General features: G+C 40.8%; 1 protein-coding gene across 4 annotated transcripts in view; it reads left to right on the top strand.

Annotated features, from left to right (window-relative positions):
* Positions 1-23,576, top strand: part of rundc3b (RUN domain containing 3b) — a 78,506-nt gene that overhangs the window by 40,019 nt on the left and 14,911 nt on the right. For all 4 annotated transcript variants that reach the window (XR_009808799.1, XM_061915598.1, XM_061915600.1 and 1 more), the window contains one exon: positions 14,480-14,637. Coding sequence is in view for 3 of the 4 variants with exons in the window: in XM_061915598.1 (XP_061771582.1) it covers positions 14,480-14,637 (158 nt within the window). In the remaining variant the exon portion in view is untranslated. The remainder of the gene's footprint in view (positions 1-14,479; positions 14,638-23,576) is intronic.

Genomic DNA, 23,576 nt, shown 5'->3' with positions numbered 1-23,576 from the left:
TATATATATATATGCTTATTTAGATGTATCTCACATTAATGATCAATAAAACAAAATCTTTTTAAAAATGAATAATGACTTATGACTGTAAGTTGTTGCAGAATTCTTTCTCTGGCATTTGCAATGAATGTAGTTACCAATATGATTGATTACCAATTAATTTTGAACACAAAACTTAATTTTGTATGAGTCCATGTTTGATTAGTGCTTGTGTAGATTCCTCGGTGGTGCCTCAGGCTGGTGGCCTGCCGACACCTCTTTGGGCTTTTGGCTGCCCCGGTGGAGAATGAAATCCACTCAAACAGTCCGGCTCTGTCTTTCTCTGGGGCGTGGCTCAGTCTATTGGACAGACTGTGCAGTGGCATGTGCGCGCTGGCCGCTATGGGGAAGGCTGAAGGGGAGTTGGAGCTGTTTGTGCTCAAACCCAGGTCCTCGGCTTGCTTCAAGGCCTCCTCGCCGTTGGGTACTCCCGACCCCTCCTTCCACAGCTGCTGGAGGTCCGACGGACACATCGTGGCTGGCAACCTTAGTCGTTCTCGTCATCGCTGGCAAGGTGTTTTCTCTTCTCTGAGGTTCCTCCCAGTCAGGTCTCGGGAATAGGTCTGGGATCCGACTTTGACCCTGACCCTCTTGGTGGGTGGAAGGGAATCTGGAGTGGCGGCCTGTCATCCTCGAATCTGACGCACAGATTCTGCATCTTTTTTATTTTATAGTTACCTTTTCGGTCTCACACTGATTCCTCCTTTCGTTGACACTTGTGTCCTGGGAAGGGCCGATCTTTATGCAGCTCACAGGGTGAAAAATTCAAAAGCGCAAAAACAGTTGTATTCAGGGACATTCAAATGATCATTAACGCTAATGGCAACATGTCAATCAAATTCAATTTGGACTGTGCACAGGTTTTAGCCAATTTGTTTTGATGTTCTGGTTAATCCTTTTCAACATTACCTTGGGACTGAGGATGAAGCTATTTTCTTGTCCAAGAGCCTTTTCGACCAAGGCTAAGTGAGTATTTATTTTTAAATGGTTGCCGTTGTTTAACTTAATCTCTTGGGGGAAACCATGTCAGGGTATTAGATCATTTACAAAACATTTAATTACTGAAATGGCATCCTCCTTTGAGGTTGGGGTTGTTTCAAACTTGACACAGTCCAAACTCACCTCCTACCCCTCTGTCCCTGAAAAAGGGACAGTGTTAGTTGTATTAGTAATAGTAATAGTAGTAGTAGTAGTGGTAGTAGTAGTAGTAGCCGTTTCAGAAACATCCAAGAAAAAGAAAAGGCAGCTGATAGTCAAGCGCAGCAAGAGCAGAGGCGGAGGACAGTTCATGTTTGAGGTCAATGTTTGCTTTTGCAATAGTAATTTGATATTTTACATCACATAGTGAATTATTGTGGCCTCAATAATTCACTAAGTAGTCTATTTAATTTAGTCTTTATATAATAGGACAATGCACAGAAACATTGTTCAAAAACATGTTCTGTACTAGATTATATCTAAATAACTACTTTTCATCTGCAGTCCCTGGCTACCTGAATTAAAGGAATACAAAAATCATGCAATAAAATTATGACACTAATTAATCATAATTAATAATGTATATATATATCAATAAAAAGTAATACTTAATCAATAAATAATCATAATATAGCATGTAATCAAATTAAGAAAAGTCATAAAATGCCCTTTCATTGACACATACTTAATATCCAATACAACCACACGTTATTTACATCATCACACAAAGACAATACATGCTCTTGTTCACATCCGTCATCATTTGTAAAAACTACCATGATTTTAACAGACACACCTCACAATTTACAACAAAATTGCTCTCATGGATAATATAATACACATTAAGTTGATACGTCAAACATAATGCCCACCTTAGTGACCGTGTGAGCAGTTTTGATTGCTCCAAAGCCACTTTTTAACTTAAATTTTCTATTCCTTTTGATATAATAGGGAGAAGGCTAATTGGTCTGTACTTGTTGTTGTCTTGTTTATTTCCTGCTTTATGGATCGGGATGATAGTAACAGTTTTCAACGTGGGAGGGAAAGTGTTTTCTGTTACTGATTTATTTATCAATGTTGTTATAGGAGCATTAAGACTATCTTTATACGTTTTTAGGAAGAAAGTGTCCAGACGGTACATATCTCGAGATCGTGAGTTTGATAATGCAGGGAGGATTTTGTTTAACTTTGTTTCATTTGTTAATTCTAAATTTAGTCCATCCTGAATAAATGGCAATTCTTTGCACTGATTTTGAGGGACTTTTTATCCAGGGTTTGTACAGACTGGATGAAATGTTCATTAAAATGAGTACTTATGTCCAGACTGTTTGTGATATAGTACCGCCATTGATATTTAATGTTATAGTGTTGTTTCTTGTTTGCTCGCTTCCAGTGAGTTTGTCAATGGTTTTCCATAACTGTCTAATGTTCCCTTTTGCAGCTTTGATTAATTCTAATTGAAAGTCAGCCCTAGACTTACGCATAAGCATTGTAACTTTGTTCCTCAAACTTTTTAAAAAAAATCATATAATCCGTATTTAGATCTCTTTTAATTGCTCTTTTGAGAGCTTAGTCCTGATTTTTCATTAGAATCTAAATTGTTTCATTAATCCGAGGTATTTTTTATTTTAGCACTTTTCTTTCTGGGTTTTGTTTTAGTGTATTTAAAAATTATCTCTTTGATTTTTTTTTATCCAATGTAATTCTAGTAGGGCTGCTTATCATTTGTGTCATGTAGAAGTCTTTTATAATATCCTTAAGTTTCTTTCTACGTGACTTATTTAACCAATCCAGATTAACATCCCCCGTAATGTTCAATTCTTTCATACTGTGCTGTTTGATGATGTCTGAAAATGAATTGAGAAAAATGTCTAGCTGTGGGTGGTCGGTATGCTACAATTACCTTGAAATACATTTCTGAGGAAAATGTGATTTTAATTCCAACACACTCAAGATGATCTACTGGGAGGGTTATTTGTTCACTTTTAATGTTTTCCCTTACATAAATCATAACTCCTCCCCCCTTTGTCACTTGATCTATTTTTTTTTTTTTTTTTGTAATCTTGTACCCCGGGACATTAATTAGAACAAAAGGTTTTGCAGGTTTTATACCCATGTCTCCGATAGACAAAGGTACCCTAGATTAGAGTCTGACAGTAACTGCTGGATTTGTTCAGTATGGTTCCTGTTGTAGAAAGTTGAATGATGCGGACACGTTTGTTACTGAATACTTTCATCAGACTTCTGTCTCTAAGCGACTTTGTGTATGTAATAAGCAACTATAATTATTTGATATGCTTAAATCAGTTGTTTTAGCTCAGCTGTTGTGTAGCTGCTAGCGCCTCGTAGCCTACAGCAGGATTGTCCAAATTGCAGCCCATAGCTATGTTTTTAACAGACAACCGAAACAATTGAAAATGCGGTATTTGGGTGTCTGTTCAATCAGCGGCAGCTACGCCCTGTTGTATCGTTGGACCTAAGTCTTTGGTTTCGTAGGCGGGACAGAGAGCAAGTGAACAATGTAGGACAGAATTTGTGTCCATCTTATACCATGTTAGTTGTTGCAAAGACATGGCAACATAAGCAGCCACACTTTGGGTTCCAACATATATATATATATATATATATATATATATATATATAATATATATATATATATATATATATATATATATATATATATAATATAATATATATATATATATATATATATAATATATATATAATATATATATATATATATATATATATATATATAGAGTCAGGGCCTCCTGGTATGAGTCGTGTAACTGATTATCATAACATATGGCGGGTCGGGTGTTGGTACACACGGAAACAGCTCAGCCAGCCAGGGTTTTCACTGATTGAACAGTTGCAGCAGGAGTTGGGTTACTCAGCAGGCGCCAGCCACTTCTGGTGCCTCAAGCTGTGGTATGAGCTCATGCTCATGGAGGAGCTTTGGTAGTGGGTGTCGCAGCTTGGTGGTCTCACCGTCAGGTAACACCAGGAAGGTCCCTTCTGTGCGATATTGAATGTCAGTGTACAGTTTGTAAAGCAGGTCATTACCAAGCAGGCACGGTGTGTGCAGGTCGACCACAAAGGGGTGCCTCAGTGTGTGTCCAGCAATTTGAACCAGAAGTGGCCCGGTGACAGGTAACATTCTTGTGAACTCAGCGGAGCTTTCGACCTTCAAAAGGGAAACACAGTTTCTTCGGTACCTCTGCATTCAGAGATGAGTGGGTGGCACCAGTGTCAACTATGAACTGATAACATTGTCCGTTGACACTCATGTCCAGCAGTGGTCTGTTTGTATCTCCTGCTGAGCGTCCAGCTGTGGGTGTCCTTTGCCACGCCCTCGTGTTTGTCTGGCGGCATGACGGGACCTTTCTCGTTCGGATATGTTGAGACAGTCCTGAACCTAGTGACCAAGTTGGTCACAGGCGAAACAGTTTCCACCCGGACTGACCTGGAAGCACCGCGTTGTCCACCACCCGAGACTATCTGTCTGGTCTCACATCTGTTGCGGATTCTTTTCTTCACCTGCTGGAACTCACTGCTGAATATACTTTAGCTGATTTTTGACCTTTCGGTTCTTTTGACATTTTTGCTTCAATGATTTGTAAATTAAGGAGTTGTTTCCTTGTTACTCTATAACAGCCTCGTCGTTGTCCTCTTGCTTAGTCCAATTCTGCATATCACGTTTAAAATCACAGCATTAATTTTCCCATTAAATGTTAAATAAATGTTAAATCAACTAAAGATTATAAGTTAAAAAGTCTATAGCTAACTGAAATCTTTTGAGATTTGGTGTAGAAACCATTCACGTAAGGTTATAACCATCCTTTGTATCTTCCTTTTTCCAAACCATTCTCTTCACCTTCCCTTCAAATTTCTACTGCTCTCTCTCTCTCTCTCTCTCTCTCTCTCTCTCTCTCTCTCTCAATAAAAACTTACATTTAATACATCCATTTTTCTATGTATCTCCTTAAAAACACATCAATCCAAAATAAATCAGTCTTATAAAATACAACAGTGTCAACAACAATCCAAACACAGAGATCTATAGAGGCCGAAAATAAGTATAAGAAATATAAAAACAAGCTAATTGGTGTACTACGAACATCTAAGAGGGAATACTACAGTCAATTATTAAACAAGAACAGAAACAACATGAGAGCAACATGGGGCATCCTAAACAGCATCATTAAGCATGGTGCTAATAAAGATTACCCCCAGTACTTTCTAAATGGAAATGCAAAAAATGCCAATATGGACCAAATAGTTGAACGTTTTAATGATTACTTTGTTAATATCGGAAAAAATCTGGAACAAACAATTCCAAATGTAGATGATGGGTCAGTTTCATTACTTCCACAATTCTCCAAAATCATGGAAAAACTATTCAATAACCGATTATATAAATTTATCAACAAAAGTGGGACGCTTGTGGAGAACCAATTTGGTTTCAGAGCAAATATCTCAACATCAATAGCATTAATCAAAATAACAGAGGAAATTACCAATGCAATAGACGGTAAAGAATGTGCGGCTGCAGTGTTCATGGATTTAACAAAAGCATTTGACACGATTAATCATGATTTTTTAATACAAAAACTAGAACGATATGGCATCAGAGGTTTGGTCCTGAATTGGGTAAGAAGCTATTTAACCAACAGGAAGCAATATGTGAAGATGGGTAAAAATATATCAACACGGCTAGATAGATCTTGTTGTGTACCCCAGGGATTAATACTGGGACCAAGACTGTTTAATCTTTATACAAACGACATTTGTAAAATTACAAGGGACCCGAAGTCAGTTCTATTTGCAGACGAAACAATCGCGCTCTGTTCAGGAGATAACACACAGAAAATAATACAAACAGTAGCAGAAGAAATGAACAAACCAAAAATGGTTTGGCAAAAACAGACTATCTTTGAATCTCAGCAAAACTAAAACAATGGTACTTGGTAACAGTAAAAAGAGCATCAGACACGAACACAAATAGACGGAGTAGATATTAAAAGGGTAAAAGAAACCAGACTTTTGGGAGTATTAATAGATTACAAAATGAACTGGAAATCCCAGATACAAAACATACAACATCCATCTTCTTCCGCTTATCCGAGGTCGGGTCGCGGGGGCAACAGCCTAAGCAGGGAAACTCAGACTTCCCTCTCCCCAGCCACTTCGTCTAGCTCTTCCCGGGGGATCCCGAGGCGTTCCCAGGCCAGCCGGGAGACATAGTCTTCCCAACGTGTCCTGGGTCTTCCCCGTGGCCTCCTACCGGTTGGACGTGCCCTAAACACCTCCCTAGGGAGGCGTTCGGGTGGCATCCTGACCAGATGCCCGAACCACCTCATCTGGCTCCTCTCGATGTGAAGGAGCAGCGGCTTTACTTTGAGCTCCTCCGGGATGGCAGAGCTTCTCACCCTATCTCTAAGGGAGAGCCCCGCCACACGGCGGAGGAAACTCATTTCGGCCGTTTGTACCCGTGATCTTATCCTTTCGGTCATGACCCAAAGCTCATGACCACAGGTGAGGATGGGAACGAGATCGACCGGTAAATTGAGAGCTTTGCCTTCCGGCTCAGCTCCTTCTTCACCACAACGGATCGATACAACGTCCGCATTACTGAAGACGCCGCACCAATCTTCCTGTCGATCTCACGATCCACTCTTTTCTCACTCGTGAACAAGACTCCTAGGTACTTGAACTCCTCCACTTGGGGTAGGGTCTGCTCCCCAACCCGGAGATGGCATTCCACCCTTTTCCGGGAGAGAACCATGGACTCGGACCTGGAGGTGCTGATTCTCATTCCGGTCGCTTCACACTCTGCTGCGAACCGATCCAGTGAGAGCTGAAGATCCCGGTCAGATGAAGCCATCAAGACCACATCATCTGCAAAAAGCAGAGACCTAATCCCGCGGTCACCAAACCGGAACCCCTCAACGCCTTGACTGCGCCTAGAAATTCTGTCCATAAAAGTTATGAACAGAATCGGTGACAAAGGACAGCCTTGGCGGAGTCCAACCCTCACTGGAAATGTGTTCGACTTACTGCCGGCAATGCGAACCAAGCTCTGGCACTGATCGTACAGGGAGTGGACCGCCACAATAAGACAGTCCGATACCCCATACTTTCTGAGCACTCCCCACAGGACTTCCCGAGGGACACGGTCGAATGCCTTCTCCAGGTCCACAAAACACATGTAGACTGGTTGGGCAAACTCCCATGCACCCTCAAGAACCCTGCCGAGAGTATAGAGCTAGTCCACAGTTCCACGACCAGGACGAAAACCACACTGTTCCTCCTGAATCCGAGGTTCGACTATCCGGCCTAGCCTCCTCTCCAGTACACCTGAATAAACCTTACCGGGAAGGCTGAGGAGTGTGATCCCACGATAGTTGGAACACACCCTCCGGTCCCCCTTCTTAAAGAGAGGAACCACCACCCCGGTCTGCCAATCCAGAGGTACCGCCCCCGATGTCCACGCGATGCTGCAGAGTCTTGTCAACCAAGACAGTCCCACAGCATCCAGAGCCTTAAGGAACTCCGGGCGGACCTCATCCACCCCTGGGGCCTTTCCACCGAGGAGCTTTTTAACTACCTCAGCCCCAGAAATAGGAGAGTCCACCACAGATTCCCCAGGCACTGCTTCCTCATAGGAAGACGTGTTGGTGGGATTGAGGAGGTCCTTAAAGTATTCCTTCCACCTATCCACAACATCCGCAGTTGAGGTCAGCAGAACACCATCCGCACCATACACGGTGTTGATAGTGCACTGCTACCCCTTCCTGAGGCGGCGGACGGTGGTCCAGAATCGCTTCGAAGCCGTCCGGAAGTCGTTTTACATTGCTTCCCCGAACTCCTCCCATGTCCGAGTTTTTGCCTCCGCGACCGCTGAAGCTGCACACCGCTTGGCCTGTCGGTACCTGTCCACTGCCTCCAAAGTCCTATGAGCCAAAAGGACCCGGTAGGACTCCTTCGTCAGCTTGACGGCATCCCTCACTGCTGGTGTCCACCAAGGGGTTTTAGGATTGCCGCCCCGACAAGCACCAACTACCTTGCGGCCACAGCTCCGATCAGCCGCCTCGACTATAGAGGTGCGGAACATGGTCCACTCGGACTCAATGTCCAGCACCTCCCTCGTGACATGTTCAAAGTTCTTCCGGAGGTGGGAATTGAAACTTTCTCTGACAGGAGACTCTGCCAAACGTTCCCAGCAGACCCTCACAATGCGTTTGGGCCTCCCAGGTCTGTCCGGCATCCTCCCCCACTATCGCAGCCAATTCACCACCAGGTGGTGATCGGTAGAAAGCTCCGCCCCTCTCTTCACCCGAGTGTCCAAAACATAAGGCCGCAAATCCGATGACACAACTACAAAGTCGATCATGGATCTGCGGCCTAGGGTGTCCTGGTGCCAAGTGCACATATGGACACCCTTATGTTTGAACATGGTGTTTGTTATGGAAAAACTGTGACGAGCGCAAAAGTCCAATAACAAAACACCACTCGGGTTCAGATCCGGGCGGCCATTCTTCCCAATCACGCCTCTCCAGGTTTCACAGTCGTTGTCAACGTGAGTGTTGAAGTCCCCCAGTAGGACAAGGGAATCACCCGGGGGAGCACTTTCCAGTACTCCCTCGAGTGCTCCCAAAAAGGGTGGGTACTCTGAACTGCTGTTTGGTGCATAAGCACAAACAACAGTCAGGACCCGTCCCCCTACCCGAAGGCGGAGGGAGGCTACCCTTTCGTCCACCGGGTTAAACTCCAACGTGCAGGCTTTGAGCCGGGCGGCAACAAGAATTGCCACCCCAGCCTGTCGCCTCTCACTGCCAGCAATGCCAGAGTGGAAGAGGGTCCAGTCCCTCGGGAGAAGTGGTTCCAGAGCCCTTGCTGTGCGTCGAAGTGAGTCCGACTATATCCAGCCGGAATTTCTCGACTTCGCGCACTAGCTCAGGCTCTTCCCCCCCAGTGAGGTGACGTTCCACGTCCCAAGAGCTAATTTCTGTAGCCGAGGATCGGACCGCCAAGTGCCCTGCCTTCGGCTTCCGTCCAGCTCACATTGCACCCGACCTCTATAACCCCTGCTATGGGCTGTGCCCGGCCGGGCCCCATGGGAACAGGCCCGGCCACCAGGCACTCGACATCTTGCCCCACCTCCGGGCCTGGCACCAAAGGGGGGCCCCGGTGACCCGCGTCCAGGCGAGGGAATTCTGGGTCCATGTTTTTTCTTCTTCATAAAGGTCTTCGATCTGCTCTTTGTCTGATCCCTCACCTAAAACCTGTTTGCCTTGGGAGACCCTACCAGGGGGCATAAAGCCTCCGGACAACATAGCTCCTAGGATTATTGGGACACCTAAACTCCTTTACCACGATAAGGTGGCAGCTCAGAGAGGAGAACATACAACATAAGGTAGCAAAAAAAAAAAAAACCTACCTTTTGCTACCTTAACATACAACATAAGGTAGCAAAAAACATTTTGATAATGAATGAAGCAAAATACGTCGGGGCCAAAATCAATTTATATTTTCTACTGCTCGCTCGTGTTACCACATCTGAGCCACTGTGCAGAAATATGGGGAAACAACTACAAATGTGCGCTACATTCGTTAACTGTGCCACAAAAAAGATCAATTAGAATAATACATAATGTTGGATATAGAGAACATACAAACCCCTTTATTTATTGAGTCAAAAATATTAAAAGCTAAAATGATGTACAAAGCAAATTATAACCTGCTACCAAAGAATGTACAACAATTTTTCTCAACTGAAGAGGAGAAATATAACCTTAGAGGAAAATATAATTTAAAACAGTTGTATGCACGTACAACATCCAAAACCTTTAACATATCAGTATGTGGAATTAAATTATGGAATGGATTAAGTAAAGAAGTTAAACATTGTACTGATATGATCCACTTTAAGAGGTCGTTCAAATTAATAGTGCTTCCAAAGTACAAAGAAGAAAGAATATGGGAAATACTTTCAACCCTATTGAAAATAAGATATTCTTCATCTCAGTATGTTAATAATGACTGAATTAATAAATCACATATTACAAAACTGCTGTATTACTCATTCACGGATGTCATTCTACTATAATACTATAAAAAAAATCAGTGAATGAATGTTTATATTTGTAAACGCTCTGACCTGGGAAAGGGGTAGGATTAAATACGTTTTGCTTCCTTCTACTCCTTTTCGGACATATTGTAATATGAAATGATGTGAAATTATCTGATGTATTATGTTGTAAGTATGTTCATGACCAAACCAGTGACTCAGACTTCATGATTCACACAGCTGTGACTATAAACGTAGACAATATTTTGATTAAACCCGGTTACACAGATAAAAGTTAAAAATATTTTAGAATATAAATTAAGATTTTCTTTTATTGTGATTATTCTTAGAATAATTAAAATGTCAATATATTTAAATAAACAATTTACCTTTATCAAATTTAAATTCAAGTTTATTGAATTTACTTATTTAAATGTCTTTAATATATTTGCTATATAAACATTTATTCAAAACTACCCACATTTATTCATTGATATTTAAATGTTTATTTATTCATATACCTTTTTTATTTTACTGGAATTAGCAAGCACAAACTACCAGTACACTCTACAGACTGGGAACAGCTGTTCAAACACACTTAGTAATGCCAAGCTAAATGCTAACCTAGCCTTACTAGGCCTCAGTAAGATAATTTTTGCTAACCTAGCTCAATGCTAAACTAATCCTATGCTAATCTAATTTATGATAAATTATGCTATGCTATGCTAACAGTAACACACCTCTCCGGCCCACGTCTAACGTGCAGCACGTCACACAGCTCGTCACACGCCCTTATTTCCAAGACACATCTCTTATCTCAAATGTGTCCTAACAGAGGCTCCTCCCTTTATTTCTTTCACACCGTGTGCTATTTAAAACTTTGAACTTGCATACAACAAAAATATATTTGGGAAGGAATGGGGGGTAATAGTTAAACAGCTATGTCTTATCTCTCACAACACCTTTTTTTATTACTGCGTCACACGGGCAAAATTAAAAAAAATTAACAAAGAGAGAGATCCTTTTTCTGTAGTCAAAATCTCAGACCCTTCTTACAAAACTACAATATCGCACAGTCACAATCACACCCACACAGTTAAAAACAACCTCAACAGTCAACTATTTTTCTCACCCGGAAGCACAGCTGTATTAAATCAGACCTTAATAATAATAAACAACATTTATCATTCGCTCTGAGCTGGATGAAATGGCTCGGGAAAGTGGAAGTCTGGGCTTCTCTGCTTAGGCTGCTGCCCCCGTGACCCGACCTCCGATAAGTGGAAAATTATAAATAGATGGATGGATCATTCACTCATATGCTTTCTGAACATAAACTTTGTCTATCTTCTCATAAACACACATTTTGGACAATTTCCCAACTTTTACAGATTAGCAGGGATGTGAGAAAAGCGTGATCTGCTCGCAGTACCAAAGGGGGGGCAGGATGCGGGAGTGTGGGAGTAATGATTATCTTTCAAGCGAGGGAAATAAAACAGATCAGACCCGTAGGTGCATGCATAATTGTTATAAAAGTACGCATATATGTAAATGTACCAACCAAAACTGAATCACTCCACATCCAACACACTTCTCAACATACACTAATATACACACACATTAACAAAATGCAACCCACCCCATGTCCGGACAAATATAAACAATTACGCACGCGTGCTTTTTGTGGAACGGCCGTCTCATAACACCAACACAGGTCCCTTCTTACTCATAAAACGGCGATTAACCCGTCCAGCGGAGCAGACCCTGGGACAACAAACTGACCAATCACGGAAAACACACCTCAAATTTAAGGCACCGTAAAGTCACTGGTAATCACCCAATAATTCTACAGGCATCATGCTTGGTCAGTTCAATACAGTACCATATGGAGCCCGATCTCCATCTGTCTAACTGCAGCCCACTAATCAGAACTTGTGACAAACATCAGCTCAGTCAATCCCCTTTACCGGAGACTCTGAAAAGGTCATAAAAATGAGGCTTTTCTACCGCTGCTCCTCAAAGACAGATGTGTCGCACATTCACAAACGTAACAATTTTTTATTTTTTGTCAAATGTACCGCCAACTTATTAAAAAGGCCTTTACTTTAGCTGCACCCAAACTTTGCTAAACTGCCATACTTGCAGAAGAAGACCCCCCTTTGCCGTTTGACAGAGGGGGGGGAGAGGTTAAAAAATGTATTTGTCTCGAATCATTTGTGCATCACACTCCTGAACCACCACAATTCTTTTCACAAATCCCCTTATTGTTTAAACCAGAAATCACAAGTTTTCAGACAAACACACAGACAATATAATCACATATAAAACAACCCAATCCAACCATAATATACCCCATTCCAGGTTGTTTTTGAAGAACCTGCTAGACCTAGCCTTTTTATCAAAAACCAAGTTTAGCAATTAGTCTTACCAATCCCGATCATCTCCAGACAGACAGCTTTTACACTTTAAGCAAAATTGCTTACCTTTAGATGCGCGCGATCAAACCTCTGTCTGCCTGAGAGAAAGACGGATGTCGACCTGCAGCGTTCTAGACCATCCTGTTCGTGACGCCAATCTTATGTGGTGGATTGTCCGAAGCTTAAACTGCAAACAAAGTAGATTTAGAACAAAAGTTTTATTTCCCATAAGCAAAAGTACAGAGTAGGATCGAATTGCCCATGCAAACAGACAACGTCCTCCGGAGAGACGTGGATGATCGAAATCATGCGAATCACACCATAATATTGGTCTACTGGCCTTTTATATGTTTCCCTCATGTGTCAAGGTCCCGTTGTTTTGGACTTGTTTGCCCTGCAACATCCTTGAATCCCTTAGTCATAATATACAATCAAAACATTTTGTAGAATGGTTCAACTTTCACCTATGTATGATCCTTCAATGGTTCCCAATAGGAAAAAAAGAACAGAGCAGACCTTTTAAGGCTTTTTGACAGGCTTTCCTCTTGGACTTAATTCCACTACACCTTCATTACCAATCCCTGCTTGTGGCCAACCAGCTGCTCTGGGACAAACACAGCGGCCAGTTTGAATGCCCGAGAGAGGAAGTGAATCACTTCATATACATATGTATACTGTATACAGTATATGTATGTATTTGTGTATGTATATATAGCCATCTTTTATTCCGTTAACTCTCATTAGGGTCGTTCAAAGTCGGGTCGTGGGTGCAGCAACCGAGGCAGAGAAGCCCAGACTTCCCTCTCCCCACCTACTTTGTCCAGCTCTTCCATGGGATTCCGAGGTATTGCCAGGCCATCTGGGAGACAGTCTCTCCACCATGTCCTGGGTGTTCCCCGTGGACTCCTACCAGTCAGACCCGCCAAAAACACCTCTCCAGGGAGGCGTTAAGGGGACATTCGTATCAGATGCCTGAACCACCTCATCTGGCTCCGCTTAATGTGAGGAAGCAGCGGCTTTACGCTGAGCTCCTTCCAAATGACAGAGCTTTTCATTCGACAGAGGAAACTCATTTCAGCCCCTTGTATCCGTGATTTTGTCTTTTCCACCAAAGGTGAGGATAGGGATGTAGATGGACTGGTACAATGGGAGTTTTGCCCTCCGGCTAAGCTTCTTTTTCCACCACGACGGACTAATGCCGGGTCCACATCACTGCAGAACACACACCGATCCGCTTGTCAATGTCATGATCCACTCTTCCCTCACTCGTGAACAAGACCCCAAAGTACTTGAACTCCACCACTTGGGACAGTATCTCTTCCCCAACCTGGAGATGGCAATCCACCCTTTTCCGGGCGAGAACCATGGACTCAGACTTGAAAATGCCGTTCCTAGCCAAAAATAGCCAGCAGGACCACATCATCCGCAAAAAGCAGAGACCGAATCCTGCAGCCACCAAACCAGATCCCCTCAACGCCATGACTGTGCGTAGAACTTCTGTCCATAAAAGTTATAAACAGCATTGGTGATAAAGCGCGGCCCTGACGGAATCCAAGGGTTCCCAAATGCATGGAACATTGTTCACGGACTCATTGTCCAGCGCCTCTCTCGTAACAAGTTCAAAATTCTTCCTGAGGAAGGAATTAAAACTCACTGACGAGGGACTCTGCCAGACATTCCCAGCAGACCCTCAATATGCGTTTATCTGGCATTTTTATAACATGGAAATTTAAAATTAAAGTTTAATCAGTGCAAATTACAAATAATACTGTATAGTATTACAAGTTTGTTTTGCAAAATTAAAATTATTTTAATGTTGTAATTTTCTTTTTCACAAAAAGATTGAAATTTAAAAAAAAAAATCTACATTCTTATTTTTGAAAAATGACAAGTTATATCTAACTCAATATTTATTCCTAAATTATATATATGAATGATGATTAACAATGTTTTGCTTTAATCTATTTGTCATCAGTCTTACCTTGAAGAGCTGGTTCGTCTGCGTGAGGCTCAGCTAGCCGAGGCCACAACGCATCACAAAGCCCTTCAGCAGAGCCTGGTGGACACACACCTGTCACACTCGCTGGAGAAAGAACAACTAGAGTTCATCATTTTGGAACTGCAGGACCAACTGTGAGTTGTAGTTGGCATGGTTACGAGGTGGCGTGTGCCATTTCAGACATGGTGAGGGGCCTTGAGGTCACATGGTTACATGCAAACTATCTTCTTTGTGGAAAGTCTTCTTTCCCTTATTTAAAAAAAAATATTCCTTGTGGGCCAATTAATCCCTTTAATGCAGTGGGTACCGGGCCGCAGAAGAATTTTTTTGAATTTTTTTTATTTTTTATTAAAAACATAAAAAACACAAGATACAATTTGTGCACCAACCCAAAAAAAACTCCCTTTTTCATGACAAAAAAAAATAAATTATCAAGCGCAGCTACAAAAAGGTTGGGGACCACTGCTTTAATGAATACTTCAGCACGTGTTGCATCTGAAGAGCACCATCACCACTGTGATAGTCACTGGTAACGTCATATAATGTGTGCAAGTTAGTCCACTCAATCTTTCAGAATAACTATTTTACACCTAAACTGGATTTACTACTATGAATATTTTTAACCATTTCTCCAAAAGTTCAAGCATAAAAGGGAATGAGAAAATATTAGCTGTTGGTCGGGTGGAACCCGTTAATGTCGACACTCCTCATGCTGGCTGACTGACAGACGGTAACAAAACATAACCAAAACTGAAATTATCCACCTTGACTTTGTCCAGAGACACAAGAAGAATGGGCTATCATAAAGGAGTAAATTTTTTAATCTTGTTTACATGCTGTTCATCCATTTGCGCATTTTTTTTGTTTACATGGTGATTATGTTTTATAATCTTATCTAACAGAGCTGCTGTGCCAAAATCACATGTATTGACCTGAATAATAATCCAGCTTACGTACTTACTTAAAAAAAGGTGCATTTTGATGGTTGCAATGGTAGAGTCCAGGTTATTTCTGCTGTGCTTTTATTTTGAAGCTTCATTTTCACTGAAAAGGAAGTCAAATTTTAGACCAGGGGTCCCCAAACTACGACCCGCCGGCCGGATACGGCCCGCCAGCTTCCGAAATCCAAGCCTGTGGGAAGTCCAAGTTTAAAAAAATAAAAATAAGTATATATATATATATATATATATATATATATATATATATATATATATATATATATATACCCCGTTTCCATATGAGTTGGGAAATTGAGTTAGATGTAAATATAAACGGAAGACAATGATTTTCAACCCATATTCAGTTGAATATGCTACAAAGACAACTGATAAAATGTTTTTGTTTGCAAATAATCATTAACTTTAGAATTTGATGCCAGCAACACGTTACAACGAAGTTGGGAAAGGTGGCAAAAAATACTGATAAAGTTGAGAATGCTCATCAAACACTTATTTGGAACATCCCACAGGTGTGCAGGCTAATTGGGAATAGGTGGGTGCCATGATTGGGTCTAAAAGCAGCTTCCATGAAATGTTAATTAATTCACAAAAAAGGATGGGGGGAGGGTCACCACTTTGTAAGCAAATTGTCGAACCGCTTTAGAACATTTCTCAACGAGCTATTGCAAGGAATTTAGGGATTTTACTATCTACGGTCCGTAAAATCATCAAAACGTTAAGACAATCTGGAGAAATCACTGCACGTAAGCGATGATATTACAGACCTTTGATCCCTCAGGTGGTACTGCATCAAAAACTGACATCAGTGTGTAAAGGATATCACCACATGGGCTCAGGAACACTTCATAAAACCACTGTCAGTAACTACAGTTGGTCGCTACATCTGTAAGTGCAAGTTAAAACTCTACTATGCAAAGCAAAACCCATTCATCAACAACAACCAGAAATACCGCCGGCTTCGCTGGGCCCGAGCTCATCTATGATGGACTGATGCAAAGTTGAAAAGTGTTCTGTGGTCTGACGAGTCCACATTTCAAATTATATTTGGAAACTATGGAAGTAGTGTCCTACGAAACAAAGAAAAAATAACCATCCGGATTGTTATATGCGCAAATTTTGAAAGCCAGCATCTGTGATGGTATGGGGGTGTATTAGTGGCATTGGTAACTTACATAAGGCATGGGTAACTTACACATCTGTGAAGGCACCTTTAATGCTGAATGGTCCACACAGGTTTTGGAGCAACATATGTTGTCATCCAAGCAACGTTATCATGGACGCCCCTGCTTATTTCAGCAAGACAATGCCAAGCCACGTGTTACAACAGCATGGCTTCGTAGTAAAAGAGTGTGGGTACTTTCCTGGCCTGCCTGCAGTCCAGACCTGTCTCCCATCAAAAATGTGTGGCGCATTATGAAGCGTAAAATACAACAATGGAGACCCCGGACTGTTGAACGACTGAAGCTCTACATAAAACAAGAATGGGAAAGAATTCCACTTTCAAAGCTTCAACAATTAGTTTCCTCAGTTCCCAAACGTTTATTGAGTGTTGTTAAAAGAAGAGGTGATGTAACACAGTGGTGAACATGCCCTTTCCCAACTACTTTGGCACGTGTTGCAGCCATGATACTCTTAAGTTAATTATTATTTGCAAAAGAACATAAAGTTTATGAGTTTGAACATCAAATATCTTGTCTTTGTAGTGCTTTCAACTGAATATAGGTTGAAAAGGATTTGCAAATCATTGTATTCCGTTTATGTTTACATCTAACACAATTTCCCAACTCATATGGAAACGGGGTTTGTACATATATATATGTGTGTGTGTGTGTGTGTGTGTATATGTATATGTGTATATTTATTTATTTTGTATTTATTTTGTTTGTTTTTTTTAAATCTGCCCTTCCTAATTCATTTTCTACCGATTGTTACTCTCGGTGTCTTCTAGCCACTCAGGCAAATCATATTGTCTAAAAATGCATTTTCTAATCTAGTGTTTTTCAACCTTCATTGAGCCAAGGCACATTTTTTTTATAAAAAAAAATACGGAGGCACACCACCACCAGAAAAGGTTAAAAAAGGAAACTCCACCAGGTTGTCTGGCCTTATTTTGAGTTTATTGTTGTCTCCTGTGTGTCATGCTTTAGTTCCTGTCTTGCACTGTTATTTTGGTGACATTTCCTGTTTTGTTGGTGTTCTGCTGTAGCAGCTTCATGCCTTCCTTTGAGTGCATTTGCCTGCACCTGCTTTGTTTTCGCAATCAAGACCATTTAAGTTGTGCCTAGGCCATCCTTCTTTGTGGGGACATTGTTGATTGCCATGTCATGTACGGATGTACTTTGTGGACGCCGTCTTTGCTCCATACGCTGTAAGTTTTTGCTGTCGTCCAGCATTCTGTTTTTGTTGACTTTGTAGCCACTTCAGTTTGACTTTTGTTTTAGATCGCCATCACGACAAACCATCCTTGACGCGTTCCGACAACGCAATGAACTACCTGCTGCCACCTACTGATATGGAGTATTACAAAATTACCCTGCCAAGCTCCAGACAGCACAGGCACTAGACAAATTTATAATCATAATTATGGTTTTAAATTTGCAAAAAATATTTTTGGGACCAATTATGGGAAGTTGCATAGTTTCCAACGGCACACCAGACAATATCTCACGGCACACTAGTGTGCCGCTGCACAGTGGTTGAAAATCACTGTTCTAGTCGATAACGTGACATCATCGGCAAAGTGCGTGCTCTTTCAGTCAACTAGTGCGCCAGAAATATATATATATATATATATATATATATATATATACGTAGTACCCGGACTCTTTTACTATGAAGCCACGCTGTTGTAACACGTGGTGTGGCATTGTCTTGCTGAAATAAGCAGGGGCGTCCATGATGACGTTAGTTGAATGGCAATATATGTTGCTCCAAAACTTGTATATACCTTTCAGCATTAATGGTGCCTTCGCAGATGTGTAAGTTTCCCATGCCTTGGGCACAGAACAGTACCAGCAAATACAATATGTACAAATATGATACAAAAAATGATAGCCAAGAAGCAGTTTGTTGAATATTAATAACACAGAAATCACAAAAAACATTATTGCACTACAAATACCAATAGAAAAAACACTATTTGTAATGAATTGTAACAATAACTACCTCTATTATTAACAATACAATTGCTTTGAATGCAATTTTTTTTTTCCAAGGTGGCACCGCTGTAGTGACTCCTGTTGGCAGGAGCTCTGTGCTCTTGTGTCAGCCTTTTGTGTTTCCCTCTTGTTATATATATATATATATATATATATATATATATATATATATATATATATATATATATATATATATATATATATATTAGGGCTGTGAATCTTTGGGTGTCCCACGATTCGATTCAATATCGATTCTTGGGGTCACGATTCGATAATATATTGATTCTTGGGGTCACGATTCGATAATATATCGATTTTTTTCGATTCGATTCTCGATTCAAAAACTATATTTTTCCGATTCAAAACGATTCTGTATTCATTCAATACATAGGATTTCAGCAGGATCTACCCCAGTCTGCTGACATGCGAGCAGAGTAATAGATAAAAAAAAAAAAAAAAGCTTTTATAATTGTAAAGGACAATGTTTTATCAACTGATTGCAATAATGTAATTTTGTTTTAACTATTAGACGAACCAAATATATGACTTATTTTATATTTGTGAAAAAAATTGGACACAGTGTGTTGTCAAGCTTATGAGATGCGATGCAAGTGTAAACCACTGTGACACTATTGTTCTTGTTTTTTTTTGTTTTTTTTTTTATAAATGTCTAATGATAATGTCGATGAGGGATTTTTAATCACTGCTTTGCTGAAATTATAATTAATATTGATACTGTTGGTGATAATATTCATTTTTGTTTCATTACTTTTGGTTTGTTCTGTGTCGTGTTTGTCTCCTCTCAATTGCTCTGTTTATTGCAGTTCTGAGTGTTGCTGGGTCAGGTTTGGTTTTGGAATTGGATTGCATTGTTATGGTATTGCTGTGTAGTGGTTTGTTGGATTTATTAAAAGAACAAAACAAAACAAAAAAAACAACAACTTTTTTTTAAAAAGAAAAAAAAATCGATTTTTAAAAAATGAGAATCGATTCTGAATCGCACAACATAAACGATTCGATTCGTATTCTAATCAATTTTTTCCCACACCCCTAATATATATATATATATATATATATATATTTATATATATATATATATATATATATATATTTATATATATATATATATATATATATATATATATATATATATATATATATATATATATATATATATATATTTATATACAGTGGGGCAAAATAGTATTTAGTCAGCCACCGATTGTGCAAGTTCTTCCACTTAAAATGATGACAGAGGTCTGTAATTTTCATCATAGGTACACTTCAACTGTGAGAGACAGAATGTGAAAAAAAAATCCAGGAATTCACATTGTAGGAATTTTAAAGAATTTATTTGTAAATGATGGTGGAAAATAAGTATTTGGTCAACCATTTAAAGCTCTCACTGATGGAAGGAGGTTTTGGCTCAAAATCCCACAATACATGGCCCCATTCATTCTTTCCTTAACACGGATCAATCGTCCTGTCCCCTTAGCAGAAAAACAGCCCCAAAGCATGATGTTTCCACCCCCATGCTTTACAGGAGGTGTGGTGTGGTGTTCTCAGTATTCTCCTTCCTCCAAACACGACGAGTTGAGCTTATACCTAAATGGATACATGGATGATAGATACAGCAGAGGATTGGGAGAATGTCATGTGGTCAGATGAAACCAAAATATAACTTTTTGTTCTATTTATTTTCTACTTATTTTCCACCATAATTTACAAATAAATTATTTGAAATTCCTACAATGTGAATTCCTGGATTTTTTTTTCACATTCTGTCTCTCACAGTTGAAGTGAGAGACAGAATGTGACTCGGCGACGGAAAGTTTCTGTGAGTATGGCTTCCTGCGCTTCGTGCACTTTACTCATGGATAGGTTGGCTTTGCTAGAGAGCCGTGTCCGCCAGTTAGAGCAGTGTAATTTCGTAACTTTAGATGTTGCGGACACATCTGCTAGCGTTAGCTGTAGCGAGCTAACTAGCCCAGCTTGTAGCAGCCCTAAGCGGCCTACAAGCTACGGTGTACCGGTTGAGACGCATAATAGATTTAGCCCTTTAGCTAGTCCTACACCCCAGTCTACCGGGCACCACACTTTAGTCATAGGGGACTCCATCACCCGAAACATAAATCTTAGCAAACCAGCCACAAGTAAGTGTATTCCCGGGGGCAGAGCACCTGACATTGAAGCTAATCTTAGGGAGCTAACTCGCAACAGGTCTAGTAAACACGTACGACAGGCTAACCGCACCACTAGTTATGCGAATATAGTAATACACGTTGGCTCCAATGACGTTAGGATGAGACAATCAGAGATTACAAAGAGAAACATAGCCAGGGCTTGTAATCTCGCCAGAAAGATGTCCAGGCATCGAGTAATTGTCTCTGGCCCCCTGCCTGGGAGAGGCAATGATGAGAGATACACCAGATTAGTCTCTCTTAACAAGTGGCTGGATAGCTTCTGTAGACAACAGGGATTTACGTTTATTGATAATTGGCCCTCTTTCTGGGGCAAACCTGGCTTGCTGAGGAGAGACGGCCTTCACCCTAACCAGGAAAGCGCTATCCTCTTGTCTCGGAACATAGATTTCGCATTGAGCCACATTTGACTAACTGCACTAGAGCAAGCCCGGTCACAGGCAATTACAGAGCCTGCTAGCCTGGGTATGGAGTCAGTTAAGCTAGAACTAGCCAGCGCCAGGCTGGATGATCCCTGTACACATAGCAATTTTCGTAGAATAATACACAACTCACAAAATGTTTTTTCTGCTGTGTCTATGACTACGTCAGAGTTAGACATGCGTTCTACTGAGGTGGCAAATTATGATGCGTTCAGTTTATCGCAGCGCCAAGTAGACAATCTGAAAATTCCCGTCATATCAATTCCTAGATATGGTCGTAATTATTTTAAGTACACTGCGCATAATAAACGCAACATTATTAATATTGCTACTACGGATAATTTTATCAACAACTCCTTAAAACAGCCCACTACCTATAATATGGGCTTTCTAAACATCAGATCTTTGTCTCCCAAAACGTTATTAGTCAATGAGGTCATTAGAGACAACAACCTTAACGTCATCGGTCTTAGCGAAACCTGGCTTAAACCAGACGACTTTTTTGCGATAAACGAGGCATCACCTCCTAACTATACGAATGCTCATATTGCCCGTCACCTTAAAAGGGGAGGGGGTGTCGCACTAATATACAACGAAAACTTTAACTTTAGTCCTAACTTAAATAATAAATATAAATCGTTTGAGGTGCTTTCTATGAAGTCTGCCACACCTCTGCCTCTGTGCCTGGCCGTTATCTACCGCACCCCAGGGCCCTATTCGGACTTTATTAGTAAATTCTCAGAGTTTGTTGCTGATCTAGTGACGCACGCCGATAATATAATTATAATGGGGGACTTTAATATCCATATGAATACTCCATTGGACCCACCGTGCGTGGCGCTCCAGACTATAATTGATAGCTGTGGTCTTACACAAATAATAAATGAACCGACGCATCGCAGCGGTAATACGATAGACCTAGTGCTTATCAGAGGTATCACCGTTTCCAAAGTTATGATACTCCCGTATACTAAAGGAATGTCCGATCATTACCTTATAAAATTTGAAGTTCAGACTCATGTTCGGCAAGCTAATAATGATAATAACTGCTATAGCAGCCGCAACATTAATGCTGCCACAACGACGACTCTTGCGGACCTACTGCCCTCGGTAATGGCACCGTTCCCAAAGTATGTGGGCTCTATTGATAACCTCACTAACAACTTTAACAACGCCCTGCGCGAAACCATTGATAGTAAAGCACCGCTGAAGTTAAAAAAGGCGTACGCCATGGTTTACTGAAGAAACTAGAGCTCAGAAATTATGTAGAAAGCTGGAACGCAAATGGCGCACGACTAAACTTGAGGTGCACCATCAAGCATGGAGTGATAGTTTAATAACTTATAAACGCATGCTTACCTTAGCTAAAACTAATTGTTACTCAAATCTCATCCGCATTAATAAAAACGATCCAAAATTTTTGTTTAGTACAGTAGCATCGCTAACCCAACAAGGGACTCCTTCCAGTAGCTCCACCCATTCGGCAGATGACTTTATGAAGTTCTTTAATAAGAAAATTGAACTTATTAGAAAGGAGATTAAAGACAATGCATCCCAGCTACAACTGGGTTATAGTAACACAGATACGACTGTATATACGGCGGATACTGCAAATATCCAAAATAGTTTCTCTCGTTTTGATGAAATAACATTAGAAGAATTGTTACAACGTGTAAATGGAATAAAACAAACAACATGTTTACTTGACCCACTTCCTGGGAAACTTATCAAGGAGCTTTTTGTATTATTAGGTCCATCAGTGCTAAATATTATAAACTTATCACTTTCCTCGGGCACTGTTCCCCTAGCATTCAAAAAAGCGGTTATTCATCCTCTCCTTAAAAAACCTAACCTCGATCCTGACCTCATGGTAAACTACCGACCGGTGTCTCACCTTCCCTTTATTTCGAAAATCCTCGAAAAAATTGTTGCAGAGCAGCTAAATGAACACTTAGCGTTTAACAATCTATGTGAAACCTTTCAATCCGGTTTCAGGGCAGATCACTCGACTGAGACAGCCCTCGCAAAATTGACTAATGATCTATTGCTAACGATGGACTCCGATGCGTCATCTATGTTGCTGCTCCTCGATCTTAGCGCTGCTTTCGATACCGTCGATCATGATATTTTATTAGAGCGTATCAAAACACGAATTGGTATGTCGGACTCAGCCCTGTCATGGTTTAACTCTTATCTTACTGATAGGATGCAGTGCGTCTCCCATAACAGTGTGACCTCGGACTATGTTAAGGTAACGTGTGGAGTTCCCCAGGGTTCGGTCCTTGGCCCTGTACTCTTCAGCATCTACATGCTGCCGCTGGGTGACGTCATAC

This window comes from Nerophis ophidion, linkage group LG11 (genome assembly GCF_033978795.1).
Source record: "Nerophis ophidion isolate RoL-2023_Sa linkage group LG11, RoL_Noph_v1.0, whole genome shotgun sequence".
NCBI classification, from domain to species: domain Eukaryota; kingdom Metazoa; phylum Chordata; class Actinopteri; order Syngnathiformes; family Syngnathidae; genus Nerophis; species Nerophis ophidion.
Note: the sequence above shows the minus strand (reverse complement) of the source record. Positions and strands in the feature narration are given on the sequence as shown.